At 37.1% G+C, this 16,797-nt stretch overlaps 2 protein-coding genes across 6 annotated transcripts in view; one reads left to right on the top strand and one right to left on the bottom strand.

The window, feature by feature from the left end:
• Window positions 1–5,086: 5,086 nt before the first annotated feature.
• coq4 (coenzyme Q4 homolog (S. cerevisiae)) lies at window positions 5,087–16,264 on the bottom strand. Of its 2 annotated transcripts, XR_008356285.1 has the most exons (8): window positions 14,150–16,264; window positions 12,650–12,793; window positions 11,469–11,565; window positions 11,176–11,278; window positions 10,963–11,092; window positions 8,677–8,770; window positions 5,473–5,745; window positions 5,087–5,436 (listed from the first exon to the last, which is right to left on the bottom strand). XR_008356285.1 is itself a non-coding variant. In XM_053485547.1 (7 exons), the coding sequence occupies exons 1-7, from the start codon at window positions 14,205–14,207 to the stop codon at window positions 5,553–5,555; spliced, it is 819 nt and encodes a 272-aa protein (XP_053341522.1). In that variant the 5' UTR covers window positions 14,208–16,264; the 3' UTR covers window positions 5,087–5,552. The 2 variants fall into 2 exon arrangements, 1 of the variants encoding a protein (XP_053341522.1); XM_053485547.1 differs by having other exon boundaries at window positions 5,087–5,745.
• The window catches only part of traf2b (Tnf receptor-associated factor 2b), a 23,229-nt gene continuing 18,775 nt past the window's right edge, over window positions 12,344–16,797 (top strand). For 2 of the 4 annotated variants that reach the window (XM_053485545.1, XM_053485542.1), the window contains exon 1: window positions 13,984–14,248. The gene's annotated coding sequence lies outside the window, so the exon portion shown is untranslated. Of the gene's footprint in view, window positions 12,368–13,983; window positions 14,249–16,797 lie in introns of those variants that run through there. The other 2 variants (XM_053485541.1, XM_053485544.1) reach the window with 2 other exon arrangements.

Genomic DNA, 16,797 nt, shown 5'->3' with positions numbered 1-16,797 from the left:
CATTTGTTGATCGGTTCTGATGGGATGCAATCTGTAATAGGTCTATTGTGTCAGGTAATGAAGAGATGATGGAGTCTCTGACCAGCCTTTCAAGGCACTTCATCATAACTGAGGTCAGGGCTGAGGCAGGCAAGATAGGGTTTCTTCGGGACAGGAACAATAATGGACTTTTTAAAGCATTTGATTACTGATTGGGATAAGGAAAGGTTGAGTATTACCATGAACAGTTAGGGAGAGGTTGAATAGTACCGTAAATTATTTTCATATAACAGTAAGCAGAACATAAAAGCAGGCGAGTTCATGCACCACGAGCGTTGGGCCAAGAAACAGCAGCCGTATCGGCACAGTGGCGTAGCTCTGTCGCCTCGAACCACCAGGGTCAAAGGTTTGATTCTTTCCTCAGGGTTCTGTGTGCGTGGAATTGTTCTTCCTATTCTTAGTGGGTTTCCTCTGTGTACTGTGGTTTCCTTCCTCCTTCCTTCAATTGCCTGAAGTCTGCCAATGCGCGTGTGAATGTTGACCAGAGTTAAATGCTGGCTGAATGTTGACCACAAAGCGTAAAAATGGGAATAAATACAATGGTAATCATCAATGGTCTCCACGGCCCCTAGTTGGACTATAGAAGGAGCTAAATAGATGGATGAAGAGCATCCCTGCCAAGTTACACTTACACAATTATGTCAGTAGAGGGAGCCAGAGCACAGAATTCTAGTCTTTCCTAGACACATTTCATTTTAATTAGTATTATTATTTACTTATATCTCATTAAGTAATATACAGTTTAGGTTGTAGTCTTGTGTTTCAGAAGATGTTGTAAAATAGAGAGCCAGGCCTGATAAGGTATTTACACAGAGCGTTAGATAGAAATTTTGGGGGAATATTTTGCAGCTGCCCAAGGTCCAGATGCTCAGCAACCGTGGAGAGGTACTTTACAGACTTTCCGTTTTATCAAGGTTAAATTGTTGAGGGGACTTAAGGGGAAATACACGTCGGGTGAGGGATGTTAGGTATAATATGAGCTTGCTTTCAAATTAGTAAACAAACTGGAGATAAGGGAGGCTTGACAAGTTTCCTTAACAACATGTATGAGTATTTTAGGGGGAATTTGACAGAGTTTTATGAAATAAATCATCACTGAGTAAGTCTACAGGATTTCAGTTACATGTGAAGAAAAACATTGCTCTGCGCATGCGCACGTTCGTCGTTTCGCGCCTTTTTTCTACTGCGCACGTGTGACTTTCACTTATTATTTTTTAAATTTGATCAAGACAGAACCCTAGTCCTAGGATAGCTAAAAAAGACCTAAAGCTATAAGTATAGCAGCTTTTATAAATAGCATTAATTAACACTTCAAAGTATATTTAAGAGCCACAAAAACCAAACAAATTCAAATGTAATTTTCTTTCTTTCTTTTTTTTTTTTTTTTTTAAAAAAAAGCAAAATCTAGGATGTTTAGTCCATCTAACCATTTATATTATTCAGAATAACAGAAATTACAAGATTATGCACAATGGCTTAGTGGTTAGCACCGTCACCTTGCACCTCCAGGATCCGGGTTCCATTCCCGCTTCTGGTCTGTGTGCATAGAGTTTGTGTGTTCTCCCCGTGGGTTTCCTCTGGGTACTCCGGTTTCCTCTTACAGCGCAAATTTGCCCGTAGTTTGTGTGTGAATACATGTGTGAATGTTGACCAGAGGTCCCACAACTGTCGTCGTGGTGATAATCACCATCAGCCTCCACAGTTCCTAGATGGATGCCTAGATAGAACGTGGACGTGTAAATGGGTGTATGCATGTTAAGTACAGATTGGGCGGCAGCCTACAGTTAAGGGACTGTGTTAAAAGGGTGCATCCTTAAATGTCAAAGGAGTTTATTCATATTGAGAAATCTGCAACAAAGATATTCATTTTAAAGTGTTTTTTTTTTTTTTGTCCCCACAAACTAATAATTCCAAACTATGCTTAATTTTAAAATAAGTGTACTTTAGGAGTCATATATATTCCAATGCATTTTAAGACATTTTCTTAAATAACTATGTCTATATTTTGATGTAACCAAAGATGTAATGGAAGTATTTTTAATGTGAATGCACAATACAGTATGTGTAACAGAAAACACATTGTAGAAAACCCCCATATTGTAACTGAATACAACTGTTAGAGCTGTTACACCGCATCGCAACCCACAAAACCGATATACACCTCAAAATGCAGAGTTGCACGTGATTACACTTTTTGTTTTCTTGTACAGAATATTGTCTAATTATGGTATTGTTTCGTTGTCTGTTGTTGCTCTGCATGTATACTGTTTCACACTGACAGCAAACTAAAGTCATTATAGTTTGAATACAGTTAAAATGTTAACATGAGTAAAATCTGTTTGAATGCACCAAATTTCTGTGGGCTGTATATCCTTCTAATGTTTGGCCCCCTATGTAGATTACTGCTGTAACAGACATGTAATGAGGTGTACTTTTACGACAGTCCCTTACCAATTTTAGTAGCAGTTAGAGGTTTTGGGTTTGGGCATTGGGTAGGAATTAAACCCGGCCTTCCGCAACATACATTGAGGTCAATAGGTATTTGATCACCCTGTGATTTTGCAATTTTTCTTACTTAGTAATCATGGAGGGGTCTACAATTTTCAGCATAGGTGCATTTCCACTGTGAGACACAGAATCTAAAAGAAAAATCCGGAAATCACATTGTATGATTTTTTTTTTAACAATTTATTTGTGAATTACTGTTTAAATAAGTATTTGATCACTTGCTTATTAGCCAGATTTCTGACCCTCAAAGACCTATTATTTTGCTTTTACAGTAAATAATCCAGCTACACTCTGCTCATGATTCTAAATTAGTAGCACCTGTTTGAGGTCGTCAGCTGTCATAAAGACACCTGTGCACCCCACAATCAGCCAAAGTCTAAATAGATACATGGGGTATCAATGATGCTAAGAATGGTGAAGAATCAGCACAGAACTACACGGGAGGAGCTGGTCAATGCCGCGAGAGGAGCTGGGACCATCGTTTCCAAGGCTACTATCAGTAATACACTAAGACGTCATGGCTTAAAATCTTGGATCACACGGAAGGTTCCCCTGCTTAAGACAGCCCATGTCCAGGCCCATCTAAAGTTTGCCAGGGACCATCTGGATGATCCAGAGGAGTCATGGGAGAAAGTCCTGTGGTCAGATGAGACCAAAGTAGAACTTTTTGGTCTTAACCCCATTCGCCGTGTTTGGAGAGGAAGAAGAATGATGAGTATCATTCCAATAATATCATACCTACAGTGAAGCATGGGGCTGGAAGCATCATGCTCTGGGGGTGTTTTTTTGCATCAGGACGACTGCACAATATTAAGGAGAGGATGAATGGGGCCATGTATTGTGACATACAGTACTAGGCAAAAACCTCCCTTAGTCAGAGCATTAAAAGTGGGTCGTGGCTGGGTCTTCCAACATGACAATGACCAAAAGCACACAGCCAGGAAAACCAAGAAGTGGCTCTGTAAAAAGCATATGGACTACTTAAAAGCAAAATAACTGGTCTTTGAGGGTCAGAAATCTGGCTGATAAGCTAGTGATCAAATACTTATTTGACACAGTAATTCACAAATAAATTGTTAAAAAATCACAAAGTGATTTCCGGATTTTGCTTTTTAGATTCTGCCCCTTACAGTGGAAATGCACCTATGCTGAAAATTGTAGACCCCTCCATGATTTCTAAGTAAGAGAACTTGCAAAATCACAGGGTGATCAAATACTTATTAACCTCACTGTACAACTGCATGCCACCAATGCCCGTAATATGTAAGTATAGAGAAAAAAATATAAACAGAGAAACTGCTCCCTATTGGAGCCCAAAGAAGTTGTCTGCCTTGCATTTTGATACGCAGTGTACTTTAAAGGGTGTACTCCCTACTCCATGTGAAGGCAATTTCTGGTTAATTGAACTTTCCTCGACAAAATTTCAAATTTATTATTGTGCACTTTCTTCTTTACATATTATTAGTCTATATATTAGTAAGGATTTATTGATTAAATGGAATTCTTCTTTTATAACAATGATAATACATATATAAATCCTTTTCGAGCTTCATTTTTTTTCTGCGCTCCAGCAAAGATCCCAAGTGAAGTGAGGACTCATTGTTTAATTGTTCGCTACACCGTTCTCGGTTCCCTTTGAACTGAGCAGTTTTGCTCTCCGCGGTTTGGAATAACACTTAACTTAGCTGAACATCATGTGTAGTACACTTTGCAGGGAACTTCGAGCTGATCGGAACACAGCCAGTGACTCTGCCGAAACCAGTATACTGTACTTAAGTAATGCAGATGTTAACCGACTTTAGACGAAAATCAACCCTGCCCTGTTTTGTCAGTTAATAGACATGCCCATTTACATTCTCAAAAATCTTTGTAAAGTTCTCATCTCTAAAGCTGATTTTCAAGTTAACAGGGTCATTAACTCTCTTGCCAATGACACCACTAGTTGGCATGCTGTGGTTTATCTATTTGATCCACCCTAAGTTTTGAGCTGGCACACCCATTTTACCATTTTTTTTGTGCTTTTGCCCTCCAAATTATTCGTAATGCTCCTGTTGAGTTGTACAATTTTATTTAATAATGGTCATAACATTCAAAGAATTTTCTGTCTCTCTGTCCTGATCAGTAATAAATACAGTACTGAAGCAGTTTAACCACCTTAAACATAAGCAATTATGGCCATTTCTGTTTTGCCAAATTGGACTCTCTAACAAAAATACACATTTTAAAAATTTATGAAAAGATCCAACCACAACTGATTGTGAATTTCCCATGTTGTCATCCAGGCTGATGACCTGATGCTTAGCTGACCGCCAGTAAATAGTCTCATAATCTCAGCGTAATGTGACTGGAAAAAAACATCTCCAAAATGCTCAGCGCATGACTGTTTATCATGTGAAATCACATGGTTGCATAATTATCCCACAATTAGGAAGCAGGTAATTTTGTAGGGACGTCACATCTTATACAACTTTGAAACTGTGTAACTGCTGAACAGTGGTTACATAACCACCAAACAATTAGCACTGTGATGAGATAGACATAAGATAAAGCTCCCTTTTTTGGGACTTTATATAATTTTTCAACATGTCCCAGTTCAGCTGATGGAATCCATAATAAATCGTTTGCTCACAATTCATAGAACTTCATACATACAGTCTATGAAAATTATTCTGCTTATCTAACCACAGGTTCTCATTTTCCTTCCTCATCCAGAAAAAGTGACTGTAAAAGGAATATTTTGTACCGTGCCATGTTATCAGTGAATCATGTGTACCCGTCACCCGATTTGATTTTTCCATCATCGTCACATTAGTATATCTAAGACCAAAGCATGCTGAAATCAGCCAATCACCATAATCTCATGTCTCAGAATGAATGATCAATGATGAAAACACTGAGTAAGAGATTTGTATGATAACCGTCACACACGTCCACAACTGCTTCATGGATATCCTTTGCTCAAACAGTAATTGTTCAGGCATTAAATGGTTAAGTATGAAACTCTGCTAGGATTCTGAGGCTGGTTTCTTGTTGTTTGTAGGCAGGATAAGAGGTGGCGGTTCAATGTTCAACTCTGCTCGGAGTTCCTCCAGGTTCTGCTCCCAGCGACGCTCGTAGAAAATACTCATCGTGCAGCGTGCTCGACTGCCGCTCCGCAATGCCCAAGGCCCTAAAGACGTCACCAGCTTCTTCATACGACTTAAACAGAGACAAAACAAAAAGGTCCGGATTAAGGTTATAATACACAAAACAACTTACATGATCAGTTAATAAAAATGAATGGTTTTAATTCTCAAGTCCAGTTGATCAACTAATGATAATTCATTAACATCCCTGATCTACATATATGCATGATTGCTGCCTGCATTTTCTCTGCTTGGCCTCACAAGCATCAGATTCAATAAAAATTAACTGTTTATCTTAAACCCAATATCTGGAAGTTGAGTCATGTCATGCCTTATTTTTTCTTATACATTATAGATATTATTCACTACTCATTTCAAGTAGCTTTTTTGTATGGCAAGTTTCACATTTCTATTTGAGTTATTCATATCCATGGTCAAAGACGTACCCAGTCTGAGATGGTGACAGTAGGACAGGGGGTCATTAGAGAGAGTGTATGTGTATGTGTGTTGGGGCAACTATAGAGAGAGATTAGGTAGAGTTGTTAAGGTGTAACGACCAGAGAGATCAAGAGGAGTCCTTACTGTAAGTGTGGCTTTCTTGGTGAACTTCAAAATGGTTGATCTTCCTGGGGATGGATGAAAGGGCAGTATAAAAAATAGGAGACGAGCTCCATCTTTGGCACACCCTGTCTCCTATATTTCATGCGGCCCTTTCATCTCTTCACAAGAAAGCCACACTTAAGGACTCCTTTCACCCCACTCTCAAACCATAATTTGTCTAAACTTCTTACATCATCCTCAAGTGTGTGTTCTTTGTCCAGCAGGTATATTGCTGATTCAGGCCCTGCGGTGGCCCTTCACCTAGTTAACTGAGAATCTTCACAGATTAAAACCAAATATTTTTGAAGTTTTGGCGTTTGATTTTACATCCAAAGGGTTTCTGTAGATTTTTAGTTTAACAAACCTCTTTAAGATGTATAACAGTAGCATACGTAACAGTAGCTTCTACATGGTAATCTTTTAGACTAGGTAAAGTAAAAGACAATGTGATGTTCTGCTCTAGGAAAATACTCAAAAATAGGTAGGTGTGATCATCTGTTATCACCTAGTCCTATACCGCTTTATCCTGTATTCAGGGTCGTGGGGGACCTTGAGCCTATCCCAAAAGGTTTAGGACAAGAGGTGCACAAAGCAAAGCACACACACATACACTCATTCACACACTATGTGAACACCAATTTGTGAACACCAATTAGCCTTATCTGCATATCTTTGGACTGTGGAAGGAAACTGGAGTACCTGGAGGAAACCCACCAAGCACGGGGAGAACATGCAAACTCCATGCACACAGAGGCGGGAATCGAGCCTGGCCAGGAATCGGTGATTAGGTAATAATTACAAATTTGTATTTATCTATAAATGGTGTGAACCTCAAGAGAAAAAAAATGAATGAATGGTGTGAAACTTATGAGCAAAAAAAAAAAAGTTTTTTTGTATTATCATTGAAGGTATAGCAGGTATAATTAGCTTTTCCCTCACCAGAGTTTCTCTTAAGGTTAATAATATGATTAAATTATTTATGTGGCATATGAAATTGCTGATTGTTACAGAGCCTTACCACTGGAGAATGCTTCCAAGAATATAAAATAACTTTTATTAACTTGTATTAAATCCTCACCAGGTCAACGACAATACAGCTGTCTTTGTTCAGCAACACATTTTTAAAATTTGTTTATTATAAACCTTAGATTATTGTGTAACTTCTGCCTATATACAAGTTTTAGTGTGGGAGGTTGTAGTTAGTATAAGAAACAAGTGTTTTATTTTTAAAATTTTTCTGTGGTGGGATGTGGCAATACTGTCATATCGGCAATACTGTCAGATACTGAGAGTGATCGACATTACTAGTATAAATGTTATACAGGTCAATATCTGGTATAAATGGCCACAACTGTGTTCCAGATGTACAAATGATTAAGCAGGTGTTAATTTGAACAATGCTGGTCATAAACCGAAATAAGCATAGGGAAGTCTATTCTTTTATAATGACTAACCCAAGTTAAAAAAATTTTTTAAGAGGAAGCAAAGACAATAATTTAATGACGGAAATTCTCTGTTGGATGTCTTACAGTAAATCTAAATCGGTCAAGTCCCTTATATTTGCACCAGAGCAAGAGTTCATTCTTTCCATTTTCTAACTTACTGTAACTAAACATCTTAGTTATAGTGGAGAAAAGGTTGAATTATACAAATGTTCTTTGAAAATTCAATTCCTACCGTAGATTCCGTTATTCCAATTTAGAAGTTTAGGGGACCTCAAGACCCACTTACCCTTAGTGGGGCCTTAAGGGATCAGACTTGATTTTCTGGGCGTATCCCATTAATATTTGATCGGATTGAGATCTGGAGAATTCGGAGGCCAGAACAACAACCATGAACTTCTTCCCTGCTAAGCCAGATATACAGCATACTGTGATGCACTGAGGGTTCTGATACCTTTCTCTTGTGGCCAGCTTTAACCTTTTTCTGTAATTAGTACTACATTATGTTGGCTTTGCTCTGTGATCAGACCAGACTGGCTAACCCTATGGTCTCCACAGGCTTTAAAACTTTAGCTTTGGCCACCCATGATCCAGTCACCAGTTTATTGGTATATAATCGATAATCACATTCAGGTCACATTTTTCTATGTGTTGTTTAATATTTATGGTAAGATGAGCTGGTGATTGAACACAACAATCAATCAAACTATAAAATTTTGCAATGCACGATGTGTTAATATATATAATAGAAAGCTGACTTTCTGATAACAGATAAAATGTAAATGAGGGTTGATTTCCTTAAGTGATTTAAGCGTTTAAAAATTAACTGATACAGTCGGAAAACCTTCCGCCATCTCTCGGGGTTCTAGGGACTTTTGCTGTAGACATTTTAATTGTGCTTTATTATTTTGAGCTTTTCGTGTCGGGTGCAGTGGGTTTATGGGCGTCATCTCCTGGCTCACCTCTTTGATAGCCGAAGTGGACCAAGTACCGATCCCATGATGCACATGGGCAGGCCTGTTTGAGCAGCCTCGAACAATTTAACAGCTACTTCTCCTACAACAGAGAACATCCATTAGGCAACTTTAATGTACAAAATAAAACATCTTGGTATGCCACTCATACAGAGTTCAAGAGTATATGTCCTTTATGACTGGCATTGTGATGATCTCTGCTTATAGAAAGAATGGTTCTATTTAACAAGCTAGAAGTTTCATCTGTTTGTCCCCTATAACTTTATTAAAGGTAATGCATTTAAAGGGCATGCAGATTTAAAAAGCATAGCAGTTAACTAGATAAAAAAGTTTGTTTAGACAAACTTTAAGTTGGCTTAAGAAAGCCGGAGATAGAAGTTTAAAAGTGTGAAAAGTTTAAAATAGTTTAAGAAGTTAAAAAAGTTAAAACAGTTTAAGTTTAAAAGGTTTAAAAGACAGATAGATAGATAGTGTCAGACAGATAGACAGTTACAGATATATAGATTGATAGATAGATAGATTCATTCACTATGGAGTTACAGTTGCGGATCCTTAATGTCAGATACCACCCATATTGACTAGCCTACAACTTGGATAATAATCCAAAATGTTTTGCACCTGCAGCGCACATTACACACATTGATGAATGTCACTAACATGTTGCTAGTATGATTAGCAAGCTACCAGAATTTTTCTAGCATGATTAGCAAGTTACTAGCATGTTGTTAACATGACTACCAATTTACTAGCATGTTGCTAGCATGTTTCAGGCATGATTAGCAAGTTACTACCATATTGCTAGCATGATTAGCAAGTTACTAGCATGGTGCTAGAATTTGTAGTAAGTTACTAGCATGTTGCTAGCATGATTAGGACGTTGCTAGCATGTTTTTAGCATGATTAGCAAGTGGCTAGCGTGATTCTGGCATGATTAACAAAGTGGCTAGCATGTTTCTAGCATGATTAGCAAGTGGCTAGCATGATTCTGGCATGATTAGCAAGTGGCTAACATGTTTCTAGCATGACTAGCAAAGTCGCTAGCCTGTTTCTAGCATGATTAGCAAAGTCGCTAGCATGTTTCTAGCACAATTAGCAAGTCGCTAGCATGTTTCTAGCATGATTAGCAAGTCGCAAGCATGTTTCTAGCATGATTAGCATGTTTATAGCATGACTAGCAAAGTCGTTAGCATGTTTCTAGCATGATTAGCATGTTTCTAGCATGATTAACAAAGTCACTAGTATGTTTCTAGCATGATTAGCAAAGTCGCTAGCATGATTAGCATGTTCCTAGCATGTTTCTAGCATGGTTAGCAAGTCGCTAGCATGTTTCTGGCTTGACTAGCAAGTCGTTAGCATGTTTCTAGCATGGTTAGCAAGTCGCTAGCATGTTTCTAGCATGATTAGCAAAGTCGCTAGCATGTTTCTAGCATGATTAGCAAAGTTGCTATCATGTTTCTAACAGGATAGGCAAAGTTGCTAGCAAGTTTCTGGCATGATTAGCAAGTTGTTAGCATGTTTCTAGCATGATTAGCAAAGGCGCTAGCATGTTTCTAGCATGATTAGCAAAGTTGCTAGCATGTTTCTAGCATGATTAGCAAGTTACTAGTATGTTTCTAGCATGATTAGAAAAGTTACTAGCATGTTTCTAGCATGATTAGCAAGTTGCTAGCATGTTTCTGGATTGATTAGCAAGTTGCTAGCATGTTTCTAACAGGATTAGCAAAGTTGCTAGCATGTTTCTGGCATGATTAGCAAAGTTGCTAACATGTTTCTAGCATGATTAGCAAAGGCGCTAGCATGTTTCTAGCATGATTAGCAAGGCGCTAGCATGTTTCTAGCATGATTAGCAAAGTTGCTAGCATGTTTCTAAGATAGATAGATGAGTTTGAATAGATTAGAAATACAGTATATAGAAGGGAAGTTTGAATGAGTCTCAAAGGATTCTGGGGATTTTGACAGTTGGAATTTGAAAAGTGCTGGCTCATTTGAACATTCCGTCAATGTAAGTCTATGGGATTTTTTCCCAGTTTTAAACGTCATTTTTAGGAAAACCGTAAGTCCGATCAGTTAGAAAAGATATAGCACACCCGGTCAGATCAGTCTGAAGATCTGGGCTGAGTTTGGAGTTTGTAGAGTTAAAGCTCTAGGAGGAGTTAGAGTTGATAATTTTAGTCTCAGAATAATAAGTTTAAGTCGGATATCAGTAAGTTGGCTTTCTCAAGCCAACTTAAAAATAAGCGACTATAAGAACAATTTAAAGACTGGCCAACTCACCAAGCATATTAGTAGGCATCCCTAGTATTGTATGTACTAAATCATGAACTTCTCTGTAGCGCTGCATGACATAAGCTAGCTCTTCGTTATCAACAAATTTAACATCTGCACGTGTCTCTGGTGTGACGTCCTGTAAAAGAAGCAAGGAAAATAGTTTAGGATCACAAAATACAACTTAAAATCAGCGTTATAACATTAGCTTACAGGATTTACATTTTGTTCCAGGAAACGCATATATTCCCTCCCCAATGAGCCGTCTGGAAGTGTTGACATCCAAGAAAGGTCCAGCGTGGATAGGCGTATCCTTGGACGCTCCCTGAGAACATTTTATCAAATGGCACGATGATATATAAAGCATTAAAGGCAACTGTATTGGGTAAATGTGTGGATAGGAAAATCTGAGATACTAGTCATTGATTAAGTTTTAGGTTTACAAACACTGACTTGATGTTTTTATTTCCGGCTTGTTAAACTTTTATTAGCGAGAGAACTGAAATTTTCCCTACGTGAGAACGACGTAACCTTCAGGATTGTTGCTCATTCTGTGCTTTAGTTTTAACAAAGCAAGATGTCCAGTAGTTTCGCCAAGCACTGCGACCATATCTGTTTAAGTCAAAAAGATCAGTAATATCAGCTACCAAGCATGTATTGTATAAACCAAGGATGATGACAAAGCTTTATTATTTACATACAACTTAATTGGCTTTGCGATGGCCACACTACCAATTTGCCTGCAGAAAGACCTGTTTCGATCCTAGTTTTACCATTCTAGATGATGTCTTTTTTCTAAGATGGTGGCCCCTTATGCCACCAACTTCTTTACCAGGTAATTTGTTTATTTTCTTTGGTTTCGGTTAAAGCTTTCATACCAAAGTTGAAGTTAATCAGTGCATAAAATTGTTCGTATAGATCCTTGTTTACTAGACTAGAAAATTAAGAAATATATGGAAAATTAAGAAATATATTATAAGTTTCCAATTACAATTAATAATATACCATTACATAGTATAAAATATGAATAACTTCTCTAATAACAGTTTATGGTTGAAGTATATGGGGCAAATGTATGGCAAACATTCTTAAAAATGAATACAACAGGTATTGCAATGCAATAAGCAATTTTTTTGTAAATCTAAAGCGTTGACCTAAAAGGTTTCAGCACTCATTTCCCCTCGGTCTAAATACAGCTTTCTTAAACTTTCTTAGGCTGAATGTCCCTAATTATGATAAATAGCAACGGAAAGGGATCATGAAAGAGTTTGTTTTGCATGTTGAGAGTACTGGAAATTTCCCCAAAATTGATAATGGAGATCAATCAGTACATCATCTCTGCGTTACTGGATATTGTCAAAAACAACAGGAGCTCCTAACAACATTGGATTTAAAAAATAAATTCTTTAAGAGGGTAAGTGACATTTTAAAATTTCTTAAAGCAAGTGAAAGCATTATCATTGCAATCCAAGTTCTTTATGATATCTTGCGTAAATAGTTTTTACCGGTTTGAGTGAAAAATTTTACCGCTTCTGTGCATTGATTACTGCATCACTGTAAATGTGTGAGTAAATCTGAAAAAGACTGCATTTACACCTCCATGACCTGCGTTAGATTTCTTCAATTAATTAAAGTCAGCTGTTTAAATGAAAAGACAAAATCTGTGAATGCAGCATCACCGGACTTGGAGCCTCACCGTGTCTATAAGGATATTGCAGAGCAGCCACTCCTGACCCCACGGCCAGCAGGGCTTTCTGTATGGGATTCGTCTGGATATGACTTGGATATAATTGGCCATAGGGACCTGAATCGGTGCACGTGTGCTGCTTTCTGATCAAAACTGCAACAAGGAGGTTTTATAATCAATCAATCAATCAAATAATCCATAAATCAATATTAAATAAATGTAAAAAAAAATTGACTCAGAAGATGATTAACCCACACTACGGTCAGAAAAAACCTTCACAGTCATATAGTCACTGAACTTAAACTCAGATTCATAGCAGACAAATAGTATATAGTTTATTTAAATGCAATCTATGTGATATAGAAAACCCCCCACAAATAAATAAGATGTAAAGTGACACCACAATGCGGTAAATTTTCACTTATGATAAATTAATCAGTCGTATCGAGCCACAAAAGAAGCACAAACACATTAAAACTTATGCCATACTTGAGTGTTTAAATAAAACTTTTAAAACACTGTTAAATACACCCAAATATGTGCAATTTTCTTAGAAATAACAAAGATATTAGTGCAGTTTTGTATAATGTTACCACATAAGTCTAAGGATTTTTAAACTGTTAGATTTCCTTGATATATAACTTAAGGAAAATATGACTTATACATTTCTTCCATTTTAAAATTGACATTTTCTGGCATGAACTGTCATAAAAGCATTTCATTGCATATGATACTGTGTATGATTGTGCTTGTGACAAATACAATTTGAATTTGATTTGAATTTTATATATCCGTGTACAGGGTTTTTACAAATACACGGGAAAATATAATTTAAACAAGCTTACTGGATAAGTTTATGGAATAATAATAATAATAACTACTGGAATTTAAAGATAAACAGTATCACAAATAATACTTCAAGGTTGTTTTTGAAAGCAAATTTGCTAAATAAATTTGAGGCAAATCCTAAGCTTAAGCCTTGAGCTCAGTCACAATATTTTACCAAAAAAAAAAAAAAGCTCTAAGATTTAACAAAAATATAAAGTATAACTAAAATATAAAGCACACTTTTTCTCTGTGTGTGCAACAGTTAAGTTAGCAACAGACAGTGCTGAACATACAGTGGTGTTCGTGTTAACATAAAGTATTTCAGAATACAAGTCATGTAGAGGACGATACGACGAGAAATTCCAGTCCAGTCCTTAATTGCCATTACTGTAGTAAATATTATCATCATAAGTATTATTATAAGCATTCTTATATTTTTTATTATTGTCCCTGACGAAATTACTTGTTTACATCAGACAAACTGTGACGGAGTTCAAACCTCGCCCTGTTTCTGGACGACTCCACCGCCATTACACCAAAATGTACTCTAGGTTAAAATAGGAATAATAAGAAAAAATATTCGCGTGAAAATATAAGTTAGTGTTCATGCTGTAAAAACACTAAATGTTTGTCCTTTATCTCTATATATACTGAAAGCCCGTAGTACACGCGTGGTCTCACCTCTGAGAAGGGATTGGCTTCTACACGGCAAGGCAAGGCGATTTAAAACAAGACACATCCTATAAAGTCGGTAACACCGAGAGCAGCCTGCAGAATTTGGTGAGTTTCTGAAAAGCGCACTGACAGTTTCGTCTGTCTGCTTCTCTCTCTCTCTCTCTCTCTCTCTCTCTATGTATAAACCTGACGAGTTTTTAGCTTTTTCGTAACATGGCTCCTGCACGCGCGTCCCTGCTACAAGGTTATTAGCCTAGCCTGCTCCACACACTTGCTAGCTGATTTCTGTCACAAACATACAGGCAGTTTTAGTCTGTGTGTGTGTGTATGTATTTTTCATTCTGCAGTGTTATAACTTACAATTTGCTGAATGGTCTTTATACAGTCAGTGCTAAGTTCGACTTTATACGCTAACAACACCAATATTAACGCGGGTTTGTTTACCAAAGCGGAAATAAACACAGTGATATAACGTTTTCAACGGTTGTTTCTATGCAACACTGGGTTTGTTTTTTGGAATAGAATTTTATTCACCTTGTGATTATGTTGATTATGATGGTTTTGTCTGGGTGACTTTTGCAACATTTTTAATTTCCAGCAAATGTAATTTCCTTGTGTACTTCTAAGACTTCTAAAAACCTTATTATTTCTCTAATAAGGTTTAGACTCTTATGTTCTACCTAAAACAGTAAATAGCAATAAGATAATTATTTTAAGGCCGAACCAAGACCACATTATGCTTTTTTTCCCCTGACCATAAGGCTTAAAATGCAAAGTCACCTATTTACAAGATAAGGTTCTTACTAAACTTTCTTCTTTCTACCTCAGAGTTTTATATTAAACATTTAACATTGTGTCTTTACTTTTGAATATACACTGTGTGTTTCTGAGGAGCCTGCTTAACATGTTTTGCAAGTTTGGTCTTTGGTAATCAGTTAAGGTTTTAAAGTTAAGTTTGTAGGTTTAGTTTGTATTGAGTCTACATTTTAAACCAGCTAGGTGATGAAAATATCTACTTCATTTTCTGTTATTTTATTGATAATTACGGTTGTAATTCATACTCTAGAATAACAGGATGTCTCTGTTCAATCTTGTATTACAACAGTTTGCATAAAGGCATAATTTTTTGTGAAGCCCATAAGAGCCCATGTTCTCATGTTTTATACAGTATTTAACCTCCATTTCTTGAACAAATTGATATAAAACAAATTAGGAAAATTTCCCTGCGACATGCACTAGATGGACAAAAGTATTTGGCCAGACCTGCAAAGACATTGTATCCAATTACATATACTTATTATAACTCTAATATGGAGTGGTTTCACCATCCCCCTCTTTTTTGCAGCCATAACAGCTTCTACTCTTGGAAGGCTGTCCACAAATCTTTGAGCATTTCTGAGAGAATTTGTGCCCATTCATTCTGTAGAGCATTTATGAGGTCAGGCACTGATGTTGGTGGAGTAGGCCTGGCTCGCAATTTCCGTTCCAGGTCATCCCAAAGGTGCTTGATGGGGTTGAGGTCAGGGCTCTGTGTCGGTCGGTCTAGTTCTTTCCCACTGAACTCATCAAACCATGTCTATAAAGTCATTGCGTTGTGCATTTGGGCACAGTCATGTTGAAATAGAAAAGGGCCTTCTCCAAACTGTTGGAAGCATTGCATTGTCTAAGATGTCTTGGTGTGCTGAAGCATTAAGATTGATCTTTACTTAAGGGGCCTGATTGAAACTTTTGTCCACATAGTGTATGGCACGTAGGGCTTTTAATCCTAAAATTGTGAGGGGGAAAATGCCATGTGTCTTTTCAATACCATGAGTCTTTTCAAAATATTTTTATTGTATTGGGTTATTGTTGGGGAATGTCTCCGCCAAGCATATTGGTTCCTGTTAGCACTTGCATTATAGCAGCAAAAGGAAAGTTGTTTCTTCATCAGCATCTCTCCTTCATTCACAGTTAATATGCAAGAAAAAAATGCAGTTTATGTTACAGAAAACTGGATGTTTACCTGTCCTGTGGTTAGAAGTTAGTTCCTTCTAAATCTCTTTTTGACATTAACAGTTGGCTGAATGTGGTTACCAAACAACAGGCAAGCATCTCCATGATGGGTAAAAATGTATATTGGTAAACAGTACCAAAAAGTACTAATTAAAGTAACTAATTATGTTACAAAATGACTGTAAAGGCTCACAGTGCCTAACACCACTTCTCACCGCAAGTCAAACTGCATGGGTGAGACGGGGTATAACAGCAAGAATAACAGAGGGGGCGGGGCTTGTGGGACGACTTTTATACCCACACACACAGACACACACACACACACACAATTACGGATTGGAAATGACTGCTGTCTGGCTCATAGATTACATAAATTGTCTGAATGACAGGTTAAATTTTTTTTTAAATAAATAAGTACTTAAATGGCGGACATAACATGTTAGAGTACTTGAATTACTTTTTTTTGATGTAACGAGTAATCTAACACGTTACAAAGTACATCCAACACTGTTGGTAAAATATATTGATTTTAAAATGTCGGTAAGCTTTATTAAACTATTTAGCTATTGGTGAATGTTTTATGGATAACAACTTGTTCCCATACTGGTTTGCGGTTAACCGCTCGCCTTGTAGATGTTGAATGCTGAGTCAAACTTTTTGTT

Source organism: Clarias gariepinus, chromosome 24 (assembly GCF_024256425.1).
Source record: "Clarias gariepinus isolate MV-2021 ecotype Netherlands chromosome 24, CGAR_prim_01v2, whole genome shotgun sequence".
NCBI classification, from domain to species: Eukaryota; Metazoa; Chordata; class Actinopteri; order Siluriformes; family Clariidae; genus Clarias; species Clarias gariepinus.
This window is presented reverse-complemented; position numbering and strand designations above follow the sequence as displayed.